The sequence below is a fragment of the Rhinolophus ferrumequinum genome, chromosome 11 (genome assembly GCF_004115265.2).
Source record: "Rhinolophus ferrumequinum isolate MPI-CBG mRhiFer1 chromosome 11, mRhiFer1_v1.p, whole genome shotgun sequence".
Classification (NCBI taxonomy): domain Eukaryota; kingdom Metazoa; phylum Chordata; class Mammalia; order Chiroptera; family Rhinolophidae; genus Rhinolophus; species Rhinolophus ferrumequinum.
Window position 1 is genome coordinate 47629348 of NC_046294.1, and position 21639 is coordinate 47650986.

At 46.1% G+C, this 21639-nt stretch overlaps 1 protein-coding gene across 10 annotated transcripts in view; it reads right to left on the bottom strand.

Annotated features, from left to right (window-relative positions):
• The window catches only part of NUMA1 (nuclear mitotic apparatus protein 1), a 68197-nt gene that overhangs the window by 19055 nt on the left and 27503 nt on the right, over positions 1-21639 (bottom strand). For 3 of the 10 annotated variants that reach the window (XM_033120139.1, XM_033120138.1, XM_033120129.1), the window contains exons 1-6: positions 16985-17209; positions 12251-12325; positions 7905-7990; positions 2830-2909; positions 1421-1503; positions 810-890 (exon numbers count right to left, since the gene is read on the bottom strand). In XM_033120139.1, the coding sequence (XP_032976030.1) occupies positions 810-890; positions 1421-1503; positions 2830-2909; positions 7905-7990; positions 12251-12292 (372 nt within the window). In that variant the 5' untranslated portion in view covers positions 12293-12325; positions 16985-17209. Of the gene's footprint in view, positions 1-809; positions 891-1420; positions 1504-2829; positions 2910-7904; positions 7991-12250; positions 12326-16082; positions 16219-16647; positions 16780-16984; positions 17210-17461; positions 17662-17801; positions 17933-21639 lie in introns of those variants that run through there. The other 7 variants (XM_033120130.1, XM_033120137.1, XM_033120131.1 and 4 more) reach the window with 5 other exon arrangements.

The following is a 21639-nucleotide window of genomic DNA, read 5'->3' on the forward strand; positions in this document are numbered from 1 at the left end:
CTCTGCGCAGTAAATGACAGCGGCTCACGCAGGAAGCAGGGCCAACATCAGGACCTATTTGGCAGGTAGTTCCTGGAAACCAGGTCAATTCCCTCTATAAGGAAGCAGATGCACCACCTCGCCATATAGAGGAAGGGAGAGGCAACTGCTCTGAGCTAGGCTGTTGTCATGGTGGACAAAGACATTCTCTCACTAATCCTTTCTACTAGAGGAGAGGAGGAATAAATGGAGTGAGTTTGTGTAAAAATCACACGCGCGCACACATGCACATACACACACACACACACACACACACACAGGAACACACACACACAGGAACACATATACGAAAAGAGAATAAATTCTATGTATCTGCGTTGAGTGGCCGACCAACGACCAGTGACCGAGACAGCCTCAGCTGGGTGGGGGGAGGGGGGAGCACAAGGCTCATAATCCCAGCGTGGGCCAGGGAGCTGTGTCCTCCACAACTAGACTGAGAAACAACAGCTTGAACTGGAGTGCAGGGGGAGCCGGAAGAAGGGGGAAAAGAAAATTTCTACGTATCATCCAAAAACAGTAGTTTTAGGTGCAGTTAAATATGAAAAAGGATTTGGAAGAATATCCTTCAAAAGTTAGTTATCTCTGAGAATGAGATTGTTGGCACATTATTTCCTTTTTTGCACTTTTGAATATTTTCCAGGCTTTCTATAACAAATGTCTGTAACTACTATAAACATACTTTTTTAAAGAACAATGCTACTGAATTCCATATTGTTCTTCAGGTGAGGAGAAGCGCAGGCTAGGCCTGCTGGGTAGAGTAGAGGGCTTACCTGAATCTTATATTCAAACTGCTCCCAGGCCCTGGGACTTCTGGAGCTCATGGTGGAGTGGTATAAGAGCAGCATGGTTATCTAGAAGCCAAACAGGAGGCAGTCACTGAGTAGGGCTGGTCCATCTCTCTTCTCAGTGCCCACACCCCGGGTTGTTCTAGGGACTCTGAGCAGCTATTCTGGAGACACTTCCAAAACTCCTAAAATTACTCAGCAGCCCCAGGCCACTGCCCTTAACTGCACCAAGAAACACTTGAAGATTCAGTGCCTATGTGTAAAAAGCCAGGTGCCGGGATTTCTGCACAGCTAAATACCTGGACCCATGAAAACTAGTTATGAGGCTTAAGGCACCCTTTTAGGCCAGCACCCGGAAATGGAAGAGAGAATGAAAAGAAAAATGTGCCAACAGCTAGGTGAGGCCTGATTCCTGCCAGTCTCCACTTAGCCCCACAGTAATGGTCTAGTAAACCTCTCTGTTGTGTAGCACGGGCTCCTAGAATCCTCGGATTCAAATTAGCCTCTGTCCCAGCCAGGTGGCTGCCCACACTTACCTCAAACCCCAGAAATAAAGCCCCCACCGTGTTAAGAGAAGGCTCTGCCAGGCTGCTTACCTTGGCCAGCTCCAGCTCTGACCCCTCCATCACCTTCTGCACCGACACCAGGCATTCTGGAGAAGAGGGATGTTTTCGGTTTTCTGTAATGACAACAATGGAGAAAACGGGTTGAACTTCCTGGGGCCATCTCTGAGATCATCAGAACACCTGAGTGAGAGCAGAATCACGGTCTCTGGTAGGGCGAGGAGACAGAGGGCTCCTGACTCCTACATCCGCTCTCCCCAACATACACTGTCCCATCTGAAGTGAGTTCTGTCCTGGGTCAGCTCACGGACTACAGGGATAGTTCACGCAGAAAGCTGGCTAGGGAGCAGCCAGATGGCTCAGTTGGTTAGAGCACAAGCTCTCAACAACAAGGTTGCCGGTTCAATTCCCACATAGGATGGTGGGCTGCGCCCCCTGCAACTAGACTGAAAACAGTGACTGGCCTTAGAGCTGAGCTGCACCCTCCACAACTACACTGGAGGACGACGACTTGACTTGGAGCAGATGGGCCCTGGAGAAACACTACTACCCAATAAAAAATTTTTTAAAAAGAAAGCAAACAGGCTGGATTCACAGCAGCTCTGGGGTGACACTGCACTCACCCACCCACACACCAGCTCCTGCTGGGCACCACAGAGGAGCCCAGTTCCAGGTCACTCTAGAGTCTCGTTCCAACTGAGGTCGCAGAGGAAGCCTGCAGCTGAGTCAGATGAGGAGGACGGGGGACATGCGGTTCTTTGCTGTCGGAGGGCCCGGGCTCAATTACTAACACTTTGCTTTATCTAAATCTATTACCGCCTTTCCTTTCATTCTCTGGAGGTGGAGATGGCAGATAGCTCCCATGTCAAAGATGAAGACTCTGGGTCCACGGCTATACAAGGCAGGGGAACTGACCAGCACTGTGCCAGACGCTTTGCATGTGTTAATCTACCCATCAAGCTAGAGCAATCGTTATTATCTCTATTTTATAGACTGGGAACCTACGTCCAGAAAGGTCACACAAGCAATGAGTAGAAGGGCCAAGATCTCAACCTAAATGTGCATCTGCCCCTACGCCTATCACCTTCAATTAATTCAAAGTTATCTGGGGGAAATATTTTTCTTGCAAGGGCAAGAGGGTAACATGGATGCCTCCCTCTCCCCCATCTCCTCACAGGGAGGGGGAACAGGACCCCAAGGTGATGTCTGGCTCTACATGGATCTCGGAGATGGGCTCTGGGACTGAAGGGAAACTCTTCTTTCCCTGTGGTGAGCATCCCCCGACCCAGGGAAGCTGACCCGGATATATTCATCTCTGTGGTACAGTGGGCAGGCCCTGAGCCTTTGCTCCTCTAGACACCTAGGAACTGGGTCCTCTGGACTCCCAAATCCCACGGGCTGAGGAAGCAGCTCCTTCCCAGCTAGGTAAGAAAAATGCTTACTCCACAGAAAACTGCACACAAAGTCCAGTCTCTCGGGCACCGGCTGCTGCAGGATTTGCTGCCCTTCTTCAGTGCCGTGGCTAGAAAAAGAGCAAGTATTAGGACCAGAGCACGTAGCAATCCTTCCGTCTTTGCTACTGCATTACATACTACCTCCCCATTTCTTTAGGCTTGGTATGCACTGGATCTGGGTGAGAACCAGACCAGATGCTGGAGGCAGGGGAGAAGACACCAAGACACCATTTATTCAGAAGAAAGTGTGTGGGGGGTGAGAAGTGGGGACTTGAGGCACGAGGTCCTTCTGGGAAAGACAACACTCTGCCATGCCATTTTTGAGTACAGCCATGCACCGCTTAGCAATGGAGATACGTCACTGTGCGAACCTCACCGAGTGTACGTGCACAAAGCTCAATGGCATAGCTACTGCACACCTATGCTACATAGTACAGCCTATTGTTGCTCCTAGGCTCCAAGCCTTACAGCATGTTACTGCAGAATAGCACGAGATTAAATCAAGCACAAGAGAAAATGATGCAGTCAAAGAGATACAGTGAACACGAGATGAATGAGGCTGCTGTGCGTAACACAGCATACTGTTCAACGGCAAACTTTTTTTTCATAGTAGAAAGTACACTCTAAAATAACGATAAAAGTGTGGTAAATACATAAACCAGTCACACAGTTGTTACCAAGTATTATGTACTGTGCATAATAGTGTGTGCTATACTTTATACGTCTGGCAGTGCAGTAATTTACACCAGCATCACCACACACACATAAGTAATGTGTTGAGCTATGACACCACCACGTCACTGGGTGACAGGAATTCCTCAGCCCCATTTTAATCTTACGGGGACCACCACTGCAGAGGCAGTCCATCTTTGACTGAAACATCGTTATGCAGTGCAAGACTATAAAGAAGGCTGTCTGGGAAGGAGGTGGAGGCAGCACAGATAAATGGGAAGTAGGTTCAGTAATCTGAATGGCTCAGGTATAAAAGGTCAGGATACCTGGGAAACATGGCTAGAGTAAGAGTAACAGCACAATAGAAAGGAAAAAACAGGTACAAGAACCAAAAGAACAGGCGGAAACAAGGCTCTAAAGCGACAGCAAAGTTCAGCACACTCTACGCTGAAGGCTGAGGTGGCTAAAGCCTCCCTGAGGCCAGGCCAAGGGACAATCACTTTTGATCTGTGGCTGTCACAGTGCCTGTTGAACTGGACGGGAAAGCAAAGTGTGGAGAGCAATGAGGGCAAGGAGACAGCAGGGGGCGCTCTCACACAGCCCAGGCCCCTGGCGGGGTGGGTGGGGGGCAGTGCTTCCGCTAAGTTTCATTTTCAGAGGTATCTTCACTTTAATTTAGAAAGCTGGCTTCTCTATCTAGGCTACGGCTGGAAATATTGATTAAAGGGCCTTCCTGTTCCTCAGAACCTAAATCTCCAGGTATCAACCAGTTTCCTGGAGGGTAGGGTAGGCCCTAGAACCTTCCAGTGCCAGACATCGTCCAAAGCACAAAAAGCATCCAAGCCAAGACCATGAGTAGCTCCCTCCGTCTCCCACTAGACTGCAGAGAATTCTTCCGAGTGAACCCCTGCCCCAAAAAGCATCCTGGGGAGCTGGACTGTGATGAGGGACTCCTACAAAGTCTTTGGGAGCTGCACATCTCCTCACAGACTCCTGAAAAGAGCTCTGTGCCCACAATCTGGAATGCTGAGTGTAGAGCAGTAATTTACCTAAGCATATTCCATTAGCTAAAAATTAAGAGGGTTCATGGGTTAAATGTTTGAGAAATATTAGGTTAAACCAAACTGAACATTTTCTAAAGAAGAGAATATGCATTATTTCCTTAATGTATTTAATCGCAAAACCTTCCGCCCACCCCCACCCCCCCCCACTGAGCCCCTGGGATAAGTAAAGTTGCGTGGAACTGCTTTGGAAAACCTTGCCTGTCCTGGGGAAATCCAGCCCATCCTTTAAGACTATCTTTAAGTCTCATCTGTGGCAGGAAGCCATCCAGAACCACTGCTAGTCACACCTCCATCCTCCTCAGGAATTCCTACAGCACTCATGGACACAACTGCATCATTTATAACTGACCCTCCAACTGTGCAAGCTGCAAGCTAGGAATATAGCAGGTGTCGGTACACATGGTCTAGATACAGAGGAGGGATGCTTTTTCCTGGGAAGTGTAGAAGTCAATGTCAGTAAGACAAATGTCAGGAATTTAGGTTTTCTGGCAAAATGCCTCCAGTAAACTCTGCTATTCAAGCCCCATGATATTGAAGAGATGGGACAGTCTTTTTGCTTCAGGCTATTCACACACAGAACAGAACGAGAAACTTGTCGTTGAGGTTGACTCCAATGAATTTTCCCAGAGAGAAGGCCAAGTGGCCAAGGAACAAGCCCTGTTCAATTCTCACAGCTTCTATCTGCTCCAATCTGCCATCCTCCACTTCCTTCCCCTAAGGACTAGGTATCTGATTTAGGTTAGCAACTGTAGCAGCACCAGAAATGCAACAGCCAGAACACATTCACCAAGAACGTCTGTTTTCCCAAAGGAAGTTGGTCTGCATTGTCCTGGACCTGAGATGGAGATTAGGGTTAACCTGGGATTTCAATAGCCCCTCCATCTAAAAACCCCCCACACCCCCAGCCTAAGGCTCAGGTAACACCTTACAAGACAACCTGGAAGGTGGGCATCTTGAATTTTTAACCTCCCTGTGAAAATGTCCCAGCACCTTATAAACCTCAAGAAAGGCACACATCCTCACCCCTGGACACATCTACTGCTCTTGTCATCAGGCCAAGAAAATTTATCTTCTCAAAAGCAAAAGCTCCTTGGATATATTCTTAAGTCAAAAAAAAAAAAAAAAAACACGAAAGCATGCTGTGCCGTTATGTGTTACAACATGAGGCATATCATACCCAGCTGCCTCTCTTTTAGTGAAGTTAAAATGAAACAGTGGGTTAGGTATTGCCAGCTGAATGGTTTCCCAGCCATTGATGTTGGTTGCCTAGATCGATCATTTTATTAGGGTTTGCAAAATAATTATTTTCATTAAGAACTGCAACAAAATGCTGATTTATAGGTGGTGCACAACTCCACCTATGTAGCCTTGCAACACACACACACACACACACACACACACACACACAAACTTAAGCTAATCAAACTTAGATCTAATTACCAGTTTACAGGCAACAAGGGGAAGAGAACAAGTAAAGCAGTATCATGATGCAATTAACGAAATCCAGAATTTTGGAAACTCTACAGGATCAAAACAGAAAATAAAAGGAAAGGAAAGAAAAGGTTGGGGTATGGAGTAGGAAATAAGACTAGTGGGAGGAGATGGGCCCCTGATGAAAGTTCTTGAATACCAAGTCTGAAGATTTTAGAATTCCACCTCCTGGCAAGGACCAGTCGTGGAGGCTCATCATTGGTGGAGCCTCACAATGAGAGCAGAACTGGAGGAAGGTTCCTGAGGTCACATGTATAGGAATTCCCTGGAATAAGGGCGGATTAGAGAAGAATGAAGTCATGAGGGCCTGGTACCAGAATGAAACAAGAGGAAGGGATGTGAGAAGTCTTCTAAAGGACAGACTGAGAGGATGGTGATTGATCAGAAATCAGTGCCAACGAAAGGGAGGAATTCAAGATGCTATTGAAAGGTCCCACCTGAAAAGAGTAGGAGAGAAAATGGTAGTGTCTGTACCAAAATAATAGTGATTTCTTTCAGAGGCACTAAGGCAGGTGTTAGTTAGAGCCAGAGACTTTTAAGAAATCCTAAAAGACATCCCACTACCAATACACATTTCAAAAGATACATTCAAAAGGTTAAAAAAAAAAAAAAAAAAAAAAAAAACTCTAGCAAACCCATCTGTCCTGGGTTACTCAGCCCCGCTAGGCTTTGCTGGTGGAGAATATCAACTACATTTTCGTTCCTTTATTACCCAACAAACATTAATTAAAATCAATGTACTGTCCTAAACTAGGTGCAAAGGACCCAAGATGAATGAGCTGCTTTTCACAAGCTCATTTCTACCTTCTTTCCCTGCCAATGAGGAGTTGTCTATGAAAGGGTGACCAAACTGCTTCACACAGTTGCTGAATCCCTGATATCAGTTCCCACCTGCCACACAAACACCCTCAACACTTCAGTCTATCCTTGGCCTGGGGGCTCAGAGTCTACTGCGCTTTCCTCTCCATCACTATACCCCCAAGTCCTTATATTATGGCTGGCCTCTACTTTTGCTCACAGCACTGAGAGATCAGTTTTGTCCTCTGTAATTCTTGAACGTTAATGATACAGGAAAAGGAATAAACTATGTGAGCTTAATAACTGTAGGTTATAGTTTGACCCATCTTTGCTTTGTTCCAGACAGGTAAGATATCAGGACAAGGCCCCAGTCCACTGATTTCCCAGATAACTGTGATGTTAAAAGGAAACCTGTGCTAAAGACACAGGTATAAAAAAAAAAGGCCCAAACTAGAATCCTGGCTACATGACAACAAGCAGCTTATCAGATGCTAATCAACCTCACAAAGCAAGTTAATGAGGCAGGTGAAAACTCCAGCAATGCTATAATGGTTTAGAGAGGGGCATATCTGTGCTGTGCTAACAAGTTAGAGATGAGATTTCTAAGTGTTGCTGTTTCCCTGAAGTGCAAGAGCTTCCCCCTTTCTCCTTCCTGCCCTAAAGGTTGCAAAGAGGGCTTGTAAGATAAGAATAGTCACAAAAAGAGGGTTATAGAAGACTCCCATTGAGATGAGAGGGCAGGGAGCCCCGGAGCAGCTTCCTGGAATGCGGTGAGAGCACAGAGACTTGGATGGAGGCTCTTCTGTGCAAGAGGGAGAAAGCCGTGTGGGGCCCAAGAGTGAAGGTCCCCGTGGAGGGACAGTAACTGGAGGAGGAGGCCAGTGTGTGCTTGCCCCTGAGCCCCACACTAGCTTATGCCACCCCGATCCTGCCCACGCTTTCTGCTCACAACGGGCTCCCAGACAAGGCAGCAAATGCCGTCCCCACCCCAGCGCACAGCTTCAGCTGAGGCCGGGCAGGGACAAAGCGCATACTCACATGCTGTCGATGATCTTGAGGAAGACGCTGCAGTCCTGGAGCTGCAGCAAAGCCTCCACAGGCTCAGCCACATGCAGACCATTCACCTGAGGGGCAAAGGGAAGAGCCTGGTGAGACCCTCGGAAGCACCAGAAGCACTGTGCTTCGTTCCTTTACCCAGATGTGGACAACTCTCTGCTCATTGTGAGTGCCCACAGTTGTAGGCTGCAGGAAGGAAGGAACAGATGATTCTAGGATTTTTAATTTCAGCAAACGAATGATGGTGCACCCGCTCATTCAGTGATAGCCACCTGAATGCTGACATCAAAAGTCTTTCCTTTGCCTCCAACTAAATAAGAGCTTAAATGCTCTTAGAATGTTCTAGCACTAGGAGTATACTTTAAATACAATTAGGCATAAAATGGTTCTGGAAGAATACACAAGAAACTAGTACCATCATTGCCTCTGGAGAGGAACCTGATGACGGAATCAGAGATGGGAAAAAGAAAGGCCTTTTATATATAGACCTTTATAGATCTTGAATATTTACATTATAACCCTTTGTAGTTCAAATTTTCACATTACAGCCCTTTGTGTCTCTTGAACTTTGAAATATCTATTTGAAACATATTAAATATTATATATATTTTATACACTCCCACACAGATTTAAATCTTACTATTAATGCATTTTAAAAATTCTTTCCAGACATAAAACTTTGGTTGAGGGATGAGGGAGAAATGATGGAGGGGGGAACAAGATGATTAAAGAAAAAAGGAGGAAGGAAAAGAAGAAATGGGGACCATCAATTTTGATTCAATCCCGTTCCCTTTCTTTGCCTTCAGGCAGGCATCCATCTAAATCAGTCTTTACCATTAGAAAATTCACCAGGAGTCACATGCAAATGAATCAAGTACACAGGTTATTCAATACATATGTCTGGTCAACTTCTACAGGAAACCCTCACAGGCACCAAGTTCACCAGGCTGAAGTTTACCTTTGGATTACTTTAGGAAGAAAGGGTTTGCTAAGTCGATCAATCACATGTGCAAAACTGAGGGAAGGGGGACGCAGCCTGCTTAACACCGTATTTTTAAGAACTTTAGCATAGTGGTTATGGGCAAATGAACAGATTCTAGGCTTTATAAATGTGCTCTTTAAAAGGCACTGGGCTGGGAGCCCCCAGACAAGGATTTTGGGTCCAGCTCCTCCACTAACTTGCTAGGAATCTTTGTAATCAATTTTTTCTGTGTCTATTTTCTCACTTGCCAAATGGATGAAATCCTTACCTCATCTACCTTAAAAGATCAGTGTGGCTTCAAATGGGATTATGGATGTAAGAATACATTGCAAAATAAAAGCACTAAATGCAAAGCACCATTATGGTTAATGAAATTAATTACGTAGATCCAGCAAGACTTCTACTTGTTAGCAGTTACATTAGGTGCCTGCGATGGAGAATCAAGAGGATTAAAAAAGAAATCAATGTTTTGGCTACAGAAATAACAATATTTACTTCAGTTGAATATTTTTATCTTAAAAACAACTTCTAGATAGACCTAAATTAAAAATAGGTTTAAAGTAAAAAAAAAAAAAAAAAAAAAAGAAGTGTGGAATATAAAATATGACTTGCACTGAAGTCTTAAAGACAACATATTAATGCCATCCTTTGAAAAAAGTTTCATCTAATTAGGAAAGGCCAGTGTAAATTTTCTAGGAGGATTCTGAATACTCCAGGCCAAGAGCCCTTTCTACTTACTAAAAATGAAGAGACTGCCAAGACTTAAGTATCCAAAACCATCTCCCTTTGACACCTGCAATGCAGGTAAAATATTCAAGGGCTATGAAAGCTTGTTCACTAACAAGACTGAAAAATCACAACAGTTAGCTGATTTAAAGTCACTTAAGGAATCTGGATTCATGTCATACCAATTAAATAATCCAGCAATAATTTCTTTCATGGATATAAAAATGTGTTTTCTTCCTATGCATTGTTTTGTTCTCAAATGAGAAATGGAAAGGTGATTTCTAGGGAGAGCATAAAACATGCAAGTGAGGACCAAGCTCACCGCAGAACCCAAGAACTGCCTGTCAGGCTTTCGGGGTTTCTTAAGGTTGTTGAATCTTAAAGTTCCCTATTCCCTGTAACAACGTATTTATTGTAACTACTGGGCACAAAATTATTTCAAGCTACACGCTAAGTAAAATAAAATATAAATTTATTTTTACATTATAAATTACAGAAAACTTGGAAAACCAAAAACCTCCACTCATTCTAGTATTTTAATACATGTACCCTTAGTATTTTGATTATTTCTTTACTCTTTTTTTCCTATGTCTTTTAAAAACACAGCTGTAATTATCACGTGTGTATGTGTGTGTTCTAAACCACTCTTCTAACATAAGCATTATTTCATGTTGCTGCAGTGTCATAAAATCCACTTTAGCTGTCCGAATTTTGTTTAAATTGAAAAATTCTATGTAATTATATTTTTTTTTAAGATTTTTTTTTCCCCCTTCTTCTGTCCCCCGCCCCACTCCAGTTCCAGCCGTTGTTTCTCAGTTTAGTTGTATAGGACACAGCTCCCTGGCCCATGCTGGTATTATGGGCTTTGCGCTCCCCCCGGCTGAGGCGGTCGGTCGCCGATCATCCGTCGGTGGCCACTCACACTGGCTGCCAGCCAGTCACGTTGGCCGCCGGCCACTCATGGCAGCATACAGTAACCCACGGGAGCACAGGGCAACCCATGGCTGCTCACGCCCACCTCCGGCTGCTCATGGCAGCCCAGCTCCAGTGAGAGCTGTTGTTCACAATCTTAGTTGTAGAGGGTGCAGCTCACTGGCCCATGTGGGAATCAAACCGGCAACCTCGGTGTTAGGAGCTCCAACCACCTGAGCCATCGGGCCGGCCCTGTAATTACATTTTAATGCATGTTCATCGTGATTTTTGAGAAAAGTATACAAGTATCTGCTGTTAAATAAAACTCGTCTGTGTCTGTTCTTCTCTGTAACGGTAGTAGTCACCATAAAAACAAGCCTAGAACCTAAATTAAGAGATAAACTGATCAACTTAAAACAATGTGGCTAACAGATCCCCCAATATTCACTTAAACCACTGAACTACAGACATAGCTCATGGTCCCTCATAACCCAACCAGCCTTTTTTGGGGGATTGAAGGGAGGAGAAGGAAGACACTATGTTTCAAATACAAACAAAACATTGAAATGAACTGTAAATATAAAATATAAGTATAAAAATACCCATAACTACATTTACATTTATGTAGTAAAAATACTACATAACTAAAATTTGCATCTATTTCAGAAACTGAAGGCTAAGAATGCACATTTTGTACATTAAACTCGTATTTCCTGACTAGAAATTTGATAGTGATTAATGACACGGTCTTATTAAATCCACCCTACTTAGAATTTAAAAATTCATTTCCTTTACAATATCCTATAACTTTTTAAAAATTTGGCTTTTTAATTGGCTAACTGATCAGTAGTCAGGGTGACTACTAAATACCTTGTACCAAATAGCACGCCTAGGCGATATTTTAAGTATCGAGAATTATTTATTCAGATACTGTGCTAAATGGTTGTGTGTTTGTGCTAAATGTTTCTTACACACATTATCTCAATATCCTCATAGTAACCCCGTGAGGTGGTATTATTACTGTTATTTCCATTTTAAAATGGACGAGGCTAAGTAACTTGCCCAGCTCACACAGGCCAGAACGACGATTCTAAACCAGGCTGTATGACTCCAAGGCCCATGCGTACCATCACTGCACTCCATGCCTCTTCTGTTTCTCTGTATCTTTAAATTCCCAATGTTCAGTATTATTTTTTTTCATTTGCTATTGTCTCAGGCAGAAAATATATGAAAATATATACCAAAAGGATTCTCGTGAAGTAATCAAGAAGGCAACAGGAGGACAATGGAAGCAGACAAGACACCGTAAAGAGAGCAAGGAGAACCTTGCCCTACAATTAAAGGCCTTTGGAGACCAAAGTCCCTGCATGTCAGTCAAGTTCAGCATCAACCCTGTTAGCCAGAAAAATATACAGGGAGCAAATGAGGTTGTGTTTCCACATCACCCTGCAGCAACCCTTCCCGTGACCAAATGGGAAGATACACTTTCGGGAAGCCTCTTCTAACCTGCACAAGTAAAGTCATGGGTCACTATCAGCAGCAACGTCACCAGAAGTAATAAAGTCAAAAACTAGGGGGAAAGGCAAAGGAAAACTTTATTTCCTTAGTCGGGAGGTTAGAAGACTACATCGCCATGGCTCTTAGGAAACTCCTTTCCCACGCCTCCCAAAATTCCTGGAGAAGTTTAGCAAAGGAGAAGACCACTCACCCAAGAGAGGAGTGCAGCCGCCCGGGTGGCATGGAGCGTCATCTTGGTGATACCAGATTGTCACCGCCAATGCACCTGGGACCCAAAAGAAGAAGAGCAGTTAATTATATGAGACATCCACGATAAAGGAGGAGGGGTAAACAGTTCCATTAACTGGTGGATCTGAACCCTTAAATAAATCAATCTTCACTTGGCACTTAATCCACCAAGGCACCATGGGAATATTTAAAGAGCTGAGAGTATACATCAAAATTACTATAAAACTTATTACATCAGAGCTAACAATAAAACATCCTGAATTTAATTCATTGTCCATAAGTTCTACACACATTCTTCCTCCACCTCTGAAAATACAACATTCGAAGCTGCCCTTCAACCCTGCTCTTTGGAACATGGTACCCTTAAAACATAGATCATGGTTTTCCAGACACACCTAATTCTGAATGCTGACTCCATGTTACCATGATCGTGTGACCTTGTACCAGTAGCATAACCTCTTTTAGTCTCGGTTTCCTCATCTGCAAAATGGGATCTGCAAACTCTCTCTGGGTTACTGTAATGCTTTCGAGATAAAGCAGATAAAAGCCAATAACACAGTGCCTGCCACATGGTAGGTAGTCATTAAATGATCACTATTTTTTAAGCAGAAAGGTTGATTTCTGGCTCTTTCTGCAAGTACCCAAATTCTACCTAACCAACAATAATAACCAAGTCCTTGTGGAAACCTCTCCAAATTCTGGATTTTTATATGCCCCACAGAAACATCAAAGACAGGTTCAAATAGGGGACCTGGTGAAGCCAAATCCAATTCTGGTGGATAGCCCCTGGGACATTTAATGAAAGATTAGGTATCTGTCCTGGTATTCTTATCCCCAATTTCTCTTTCCACTGGGAACTGGCCATCTGCCTGCCAACCTACCCAAGAGACCACAGACCTGGTGACTAAATATTCCCCAACACCTCCCAGCAGCCCCCACAATTCCCACAAATCTCCATGGGAGCAATCGGCCACTCCCCCGCCCCCCGCCACCACCACAGGTACTGTTTGTCACTACCAGGAAGAACAAGAGTGGAAACAGCCCCATCACCTACAACTCTCCCCGCATATTAGCACCTCCAAGCTGTAGCTTCTGTGGAACCAACATTTGCTAAGCACCTTCTGTATGCAAAGTGTTGGGGATAAGAAAACACCTTCTTGTCCGTAAGGTGCTCACTGTCTAGCAGAGAAGAGATGCATCAATCTCTTAGCCCTTCCTATGCGAGTGCACCCTGTTCATCAACCAATCAAAAAGGTTATTTTCTTAATCCTGACATGTTTTCGTCCTGTGCTGGAAGCTAGCCGAGAGCACACAACAAAATTACTTGACATGGGACACAATGACATGGTCCGTGCCTGTGAGGGGCTGACAGACAGCAGGGAGAGGAGTGAGACAAAACAGACATGAAGCATTAAATAATAGAAGAAAACAACTAAATGCTAAATATAATTGAATGCTAATTACAATTGTTTCTTGACCCTGCAAACCCAACATAGATTCCACCTATTTTAGCAATGTCAGCCTTGGAAATGAGCCAATTCACCTGGGCTTTGGCAACAGCAAGGGACGTTGTTAAGGGAGATCTCAGGAGGGCAGAGAAACGAAGGGGCCAGTGTGTCCCAAAGTTTTAGATGATTTCCACCCCAACGGCCTACCATGGGCACTAACTGCCTAGCTCCTTGGTGCCAGGCAAGGATGAAGGCAGATGGCCTCCACTACCACACTGCAAAAAAGCTTTTCTGGTGGTTGGCCAGCCTAACGTCAGAGGGACCAGGCTCGGCCCTTGTGGTAAAGGTGGCAATGTCCAAATGCTAACTTCTTAAAAACAAAAAGTCTGAGCTATTCAGGAACAAGGGGTATGGCCCTGATCACCTGCCCCTCATCCTCACTCCTGCCTCTAGACTTGCCGTCCTTTTCATGAGGCCCAAAGACTTCAGTCAGAAATTTTATTTGCAACCGGAGGTAGATCTTGCCGCCTGAGATTTCACAGCGGTGCTGCTAAAAATGACCGGAGGTTTAACCAACCTCTTCCCTTCATCTCAGAGGCAAAACATACAACCCTTATGTCCTCCCAGGGGAGCCCATCTGAAACTAGTTCCACGGCTTGAGAACTGGTGTCAAGGCTAAATGCCTTCTTTTATGCTCCCCAGGCACAGAAACAGGAGGAATTCAATACTCCTCAACACAAGGAACCCCAGACGGACCTTGTCAGTTCAAAGCCCGCAAAGGGGCACTTTCTCAGGGACCAGACATTGGGGTGAGAGCCTGAAGAGACAGCCCAGCCAGTCATTCTTGTCTGGGTAAAGGAGGGGTGAAGCCAGTGGTACCGCTTGTCCTCCGCACCGGGACTACAGCTTTAAGTAGGCCTTGGCTTAGAACCCGAGGGCTCCCGGCCAGAACACCATCCTCCCCACCCTCCCCCTGAAATCTGAGGCAGGCCCCACCCAGAAGACGGGTGATGGTGATGGAAAAACAGATCCCCGCGATTGTAGCATGGAACCATTTCACGGAAGGATCTCCTGAGATCTACCGCAACACGACCGGGCATCCCCTGCAACCTTCAATCAACAAACAAAAACTGAGAACCCCGAATGCAGGCCCTTTGAGGGCACCTTCAGAGTTCCCACCTACCTGGTTCTTTGAAAAGAAGAGCCCCACAATCCAAATCAGAGGCTTCAGAGAGCTAATAAGGTACTCAGTCTTTCCCCTGGGCTCAAGAGAGAACCAAGACACAGAAGCAGCTACCTGACAAACTAAAAACCTTGCATCTTCTTTACATTTTCAAAACTGACATAATGTAACTCCCTCACCATCAGGGCCAATTCCCACATTTACAATACCCCTCTGTGTTTCCAAAAAAGATATATTAAATAAGGGAAAAAAAAAAAAAAAAAAATAAGGGAAGTGACACTCAAGAGACACACAGCCACCTGGCATGCAACCTCTCTGGGTATTAAAGAGTTAAAACCCAGCCACAGTTTCCTACCAGGACTGAAGTTAATGCAAACCACCTGTTCAGATGCAAGAACCAGGACCAGAGGGTCAGGTTGCTGAGCTCTGGGGTCTGTTCTGAAAAGCTTCAGTTTTAAGGGTTGACCAAGTGATAGGCCAAAGGCCAGAGGGTCTGAGTTGTGGCAGCACTGCTCTCCTTACCCCGCCCCCAGCCTGGGTGCCAGCTCCTTTGGAGACCGCCTCTTAGCCACTAACTGCCCGCCTGTACACCAGCCTCGCCTCAAGATAACACCAAAGTGACCTTTGGTCCCAGAAAGCTACAAAACTGTACTGATCGCTCAGCTCATGCCTTTGCTGAACCCTCATTCTCTTAGATGCTAACCCCCACTTGCAGAATTTCAGGGCCCAAAGCCCACACAAACTCCACCTCAAAGGGTCCTTCCCCAAGCCCCGCCCCCTATCTACACCAAGGTTCCAAAGGCCCACAGGCTCACAGCTCATAAGGGAAATGGGGATTCCATCTGTCTGCCCATGCTCAATGGCAAGATTTACCACCACTTGCCCTGACAGCCTGCCTGCCAGCAACCATAAGAATTTCATGCTCTGTGCACCTTTCCAAAAGAGGTACTCCCATCATGAGAGACCCCCACATCTAAGAAGAGTGAATAACCTCATCCTGGGACTCCTGACTCAGGGAGGGATAGGTCAGGAGGCAGAGGCAATCAAGCCCCAACATCTCACCTGTTAGTTTACCCCAGAGAGGCCCAACAAAAGCCAAACTACATGGCCATAGCCTAACTCATCATAGAGAACAGAATAATAAACATCTTGCTGGTGCATACCCTGGCTTGGTGCATAAAATGCCCAAGGACCAGCAGCTGCAATGGAAGCCAAGGAGAGAAAAACACAATCCTCTTCAATTCCTGGCGACTCCTGAGCAGGCTGTCTTGTCCAAGTCCCAAGGGTTTCTCTGCACTCCTGAGGTCAATGCAAACCAGTCTGCTGGATGTACACTCCGGGCTCAGGCCTCCTGCTCTTCACACAGACCACCCCCCTGTGTTGCCTAGAATTTGGCCCAGAATCCCCAGGCCCTGGTGAGGAACAAGGGAGCGACTGCAAGGGAAACCAAGACTTCCCTGGTTTCTTCAAAAGTGGCTTACTGATATCTGCCCTTGCCCCCACGCTCTGTAGGGTCCAGGTCAGAAAGACGTGGGCAAAAGGGTTGCAATCAAACCAGGCCCGGGGCCTCCAGCCACACACTGCACACGCACACGCACGCACACACCCGCCCACTCCAGCACTTCATCAGCACCTGCCCCCACTGCTGTATTCACACACCCTGGTCCCTACCAGCTGGAAAATGAACCCTTTTCACTCCCCACCACTGCGTACACACCCAGACCTCACTTGGGAATGGAGAAGCTCTCCTGAGCTGTCCCTACAGTTCAACGTGCAGGCGCACACGCTTTCCCCCTCTGAACAAAAACGCGCTGACATCTACGCGAAGGGGAAAGAAAGCAACCCTTTGCTCTGAAAGGCGCCAACTCCCGGATGTTGGCAAGCTCTGCTCCCAGCGCCTGTTTCTGAGTGTTTACTTGCTCTCCCTCTCCTCTCCCTCCCCTTTAAGGACGGCGCAGGAAAGGGAGGTGAGGGGGGAGACTCCACCGCACCCCCTCGTCCATGTTTAAACAAAAACCCCCGAGAAAGAGTGAGGAGAAAAAGTCTCAGTGCAGGAGGGCCTTACCAGATTCCTAAAGCCAAACGTATTTACAGGTTTTAATCCGCCATTAGCATTTAAATCTTGAAAGGAGAGGAGAAAGGGGGGGCTAGTGGAAAGTAACCCCACACACAAAAGAAAAGTTGTTGGTTTTCTTCTCAGTCAGCCTGGCAGGAGCGATCTTCCTGGCTGACAGCCAGAAGTGCGTCACAGCCAGGAGTCTGCTTTCTTTAAAGGCACAGCAAGCTTCCGTGATCTGGGAGCCGCGGGGAAGCAGGGAACTCTCAGCAAGGGGGGAGGGGTGGCAGTCAGGGGCAATGGGGGAGGGGCACTGGGGAGGAGGCGCAGCGAAGGCCTGGCCCACAAACAAGAGAAGAGGATGCATGGGGGGGGGGGGAGGCACCAGCCAGCAGACAAAACCAGTGAACTACAACAGTGGCAAGAACCAAGGCAAACTGTGGCGTAAACACACACAACACACTCGCAGTGGCCTGCCTGACAAACCTGATATCACCCGGACACTCCCCCTTCGCTCTCAAGACTGCAGTGACAGCCTGTCCATCTCCCTGGCCAGGAACGGAAGGCAGGCCGCGGGCTGCCCTGATGATTAGATCAGCCCCAGCCTGGCGGCAAGCAGGGCAGGGAGGAAGACCTGGGAACAGAGGCTTTGGAGAGCGAGCCAGACGCAGGCCATTTTAAACAGGGGCAGCTTCCTGCCGGCTCCAGGGCGGGCCGTGTCTTTAAGCACACACAAAGCGCCTGCCTCCTTCTGTGGGTGCCGCCTGCCCTGGGACATGGCCACCCCCCCCAGCCCATTCCCCAAGGGACTCTCTCCAGCCCATACCTTCTGCGTGGCAAGGCCAGGATGCCGCACTCCTCCCCCTCGGCCACCCAAACAAGAAGCCTAGACAGACTGTGGCCCTGGAGTGCAGGCCTGCGCTGTCCTGTCTGGGTGGCTGCGTGCTATTGTTGACTGTGGAATGGCCGCCAAAATCCCAGCTGTACTGCCAGAACCTAATCCCCTGTTCCGCTGAGCATTTGTGGGGAGGGGCCGAGGGGCCAAGGCACGGGACCTAGTAAGTCAGGCACTGGCTGCAGCCCCTGAAAAGACACAGGCACTGGAACTCATCAGCAGAGCCTGCAGGCTCTGCCTCTCCGACATGGCCAAAAAGAAAAGATGTCTGACTCTTAGAAAACAAAACCACAGCGTTTCCACCCACTGAACAGTGACCCTCACCCAGACAAGAGAAACCCACCAGTTATCAGGAACCCCCCTCATCTTCCTTTCACTTGCACTACAAACATGTATTAAGCACCTACTATGTGCAAGGCACTTCAAGAAGGCATTATTGTACAAAGTATACAAAAATGAATTAAACCCAGCATCTACACTGAGATAAAGTATAATTCCACAGGCGATAAGAAATGTGACTCGAAAATTGTATTTCAAGACAGTATGTGCTAACTCCCACAAAAAGATAAAAATTCTAACCAGTTCTCAAGGGAAGAACTAAGAAAACAAAGTGTTTATTTTCTATCTTAAAACACATAGGCAGGATTTCCCGATGGAAATGGAGAGAGGAGTAGGGAAGACAGGAAAGCAGAGGTGTGGAAGTAGTGGTGGAACGGACTTGAAGGGTGAGTTGGGTCAGAGTTGGAGAATCTTGAACTTTAAGCCAAGAAATCAAGATCTGAATGTTTGTTTGTTTTTAACACAGAGATGTGGTACAATGACAGCTGTACTTTAAGAAATTATTCTGGTATATAAGTGAATGAGACTAGTAGCAGGGAGGTGGGTCCGAAGGCTGCCAGAATGGACAGGAGGCAGGTAATGAGGTCATGAAGGAGGGTGAGGTGAGCAAGAACGGAAAGGAGAGTGCAAGACCCTCTGGAGACAGGATGAAGAGAACGGAATGACTGGAAGCAGAGGAAGAAACTGTAAAGGAAAGTGTGAGGGATAGCTGGGAGGACAGGAAAAGCCATACAGAGAATTAAATTAAGTGGGGAGATGATGCAGGTCATTTTAGAACAAGAGAGAAAACAGGTAAAATAAACAGCAGCTAATGCTGAGTGCAAACTATGTGCCAGGCACTGTTCTACTGGCCTAATGCGTATTGACTCATTAATCTCAAAAACTCCCTTAGTGAAGTAGCTACTATGTTGTCAACTTTATAGATGAAGAAACAGACACAAAGATGAAGTCATTTGCCCGAGACCACACAGCTAACAAATGGCAGGGCTCTATGCCATCTGCTGCTATGTGACCCTGGCAAGTAACCTTTGAGCCTCGATATCTCTATTTGTAAAACAAGGATAAAGACACTTATTTTATAAGGTTGTGATAAAGATTAATTCAGTAACATCTACCATGTTTCCCCGAAAATAAGACCTAGATGGACAATCAGCTCTAATGCGTCTTATGGAGCAAAAATTAATATAAAATAAATATATAAATTATAAAATATAAATTATAAATAATATATATAAAATATATAAATTATAAATTATATTTTATAAATATATAAAATATATAAATAAAATACAAAATAATATATAAAAAAATTATATAATATGATATAAGACCGGGTCTTATATTAATTTTTGCTCCAAAAGACGCACTAGAGCTGATTGTCCGGCTGGGTCTTATTTTCGGGGAAACAGGGCATAAGGTGCCCAACACACTGGCACATAAGATAAGGCACGAGGTGGTGCTTAACAAAGGTTAATTTCCTAGTTGGGCATTTTGGTCCCTTGTCACACCAAGGTGTCCCAAGCAGAAGCTGGCTCCTCATTTGTCAGGGAAGCTAGTGGGGGTGCGCCTCTGGGGAGCAGGAGATTGGATCCTCAGGATGCTCGCTTTCCTGCCATCAGTCTGCCTCTCTGGATTTTACTTTAGGGTCCAGCTCAAATTTCAACTCCTCAAATATTTCTTGACAGATTAACTGATTATCTTGGGGAGGAGTGAGATTGTGGGGGACTTTCTACACTCTGTGTTTCTTTTATGTTTGAGTTTACATTTAATAACCATGTATTACATTGGTGATCAGAAAAAATGTCTACATCCTGCATTTGGCACTTGTACTGCGGTAACTGTACATGTACGGAAGTCTTGTCAAATTCCTCAAGGACATAACCAGTTCCATCTCTTTCTCTGTGATCCTCCATGGTACCTAGCACACCAGGGCTCCTTGAATATCTGTTCCACTGAACTACCTCTGGGTGGCAGGTTTCTAAATTCAATCCTCTGTTCACCAGAGAATGACTGTGGCAAGTGGCGGGGGTCCCAGCCCAAAGCACGCTGCTGCGGAGACCTCCCGTGGCCCCACTGCTTTTCCCAGGGCCGGGTCGCTTATTCTCACAGCATCACTTCCAGAAAGAAGCACAACGAAAACAAAAAAAAGCAAAAACCAAACTTTTTACAGAAAAGCAAAGTGGCAAACATAATTTAACCACTGGCACAATCAACACTCCAGAAAATGTATGAGGTGAAAAACAGGAGGCAGGCCTGCTAAAGTCTTCCTGGAGGCACGTGGCACTGCATTAGCCCTGAAGCTCCCTAGCACATGCAAGAATTGATCCTGTGTCTCAAAAGAATACAAGAGGTCTTCCCCGACCCTCCCTTGGCTCTAAACTCAAGGCAACAGCTTCCAGCTGTGCAGCTTCAGAGGGGCTGAACTCTCCTCTGGAACCCATCCACCAAAGTTGAGGACAGCTCAAGGAGCCAGGCCCGTTTCTCCAGCCTCTCCCTCCCCCACCACGGTGCTGCCAACCACTCCCCTCCTGTGGCAACAGCAGAACTTCCCAACCTCTCCTCCCAGCCTCGCCTGGCAGCAGGCAGGCCACACGGCTCCTGACGGATTCTACAGCCCCTGCTCCTCGTCCCGGAAGGCTGGGATAGGAGTGCTAAAACCATTTTAAAAAAGGGGGTGGGGGGTACGACAAATGACTAACAAAATTCAGGATACTGTTCAGATAGAGGTTGGAGGGGGTTGGTGATGGGTGTGGAGTGCACAGCGTGTGTTTCAAAGGGTCTGGGAATATTACATCTCTGAGCTGGGTGGTAGGTGCATGGATGTTTATTATTCTTGTTTAAAATGTAAATGCTATAATTTTTAATGTGTATTATCCTTTTTCAAAGTTTAAACAAAAGACAGAGAGAGCAACTCCCCTTAGATGGCCCAGGAATGGGGTGGTTCTAATACAAATCATTTGCCTGGCATTCAAGGCCTGGCATGACCTGGCCCCCGTTTTACCCTCTAGAGCCATTTATGCCCTTACCCAAACCCTCCACCCTGCACAGACTGGTCTTACAGTGAATAAATAAGTCCTCTCCAGTCCCTCTGAAGCTCCTAGCTCAGCCTACTGGTCTGGAAGTGCAGCTTTTGCTGTCGGCAGCTGGACTGCAGACTAGGACCCAGTGAGAGCCTCCCTCTCGGTCCCTACAGGCCCTGGCGAGGCAAGTTGGCAGGAATAACCCTCTTATGGATCCACTGCCCTACGCAATGCCTTCTAGTCTTTCCTCTGCCACTCGACGTCCTAGCATAACAAACACCTAAAGACTATTATTACTACTGTTGCTGTTACTGTTGTAATTAATAGCTAACATTTAATGAGCACTAAACATGGGCCAGGCTCTACGCTAAACACCACCATGCTTTATTTTGTCTGAGCCTCACAATAAC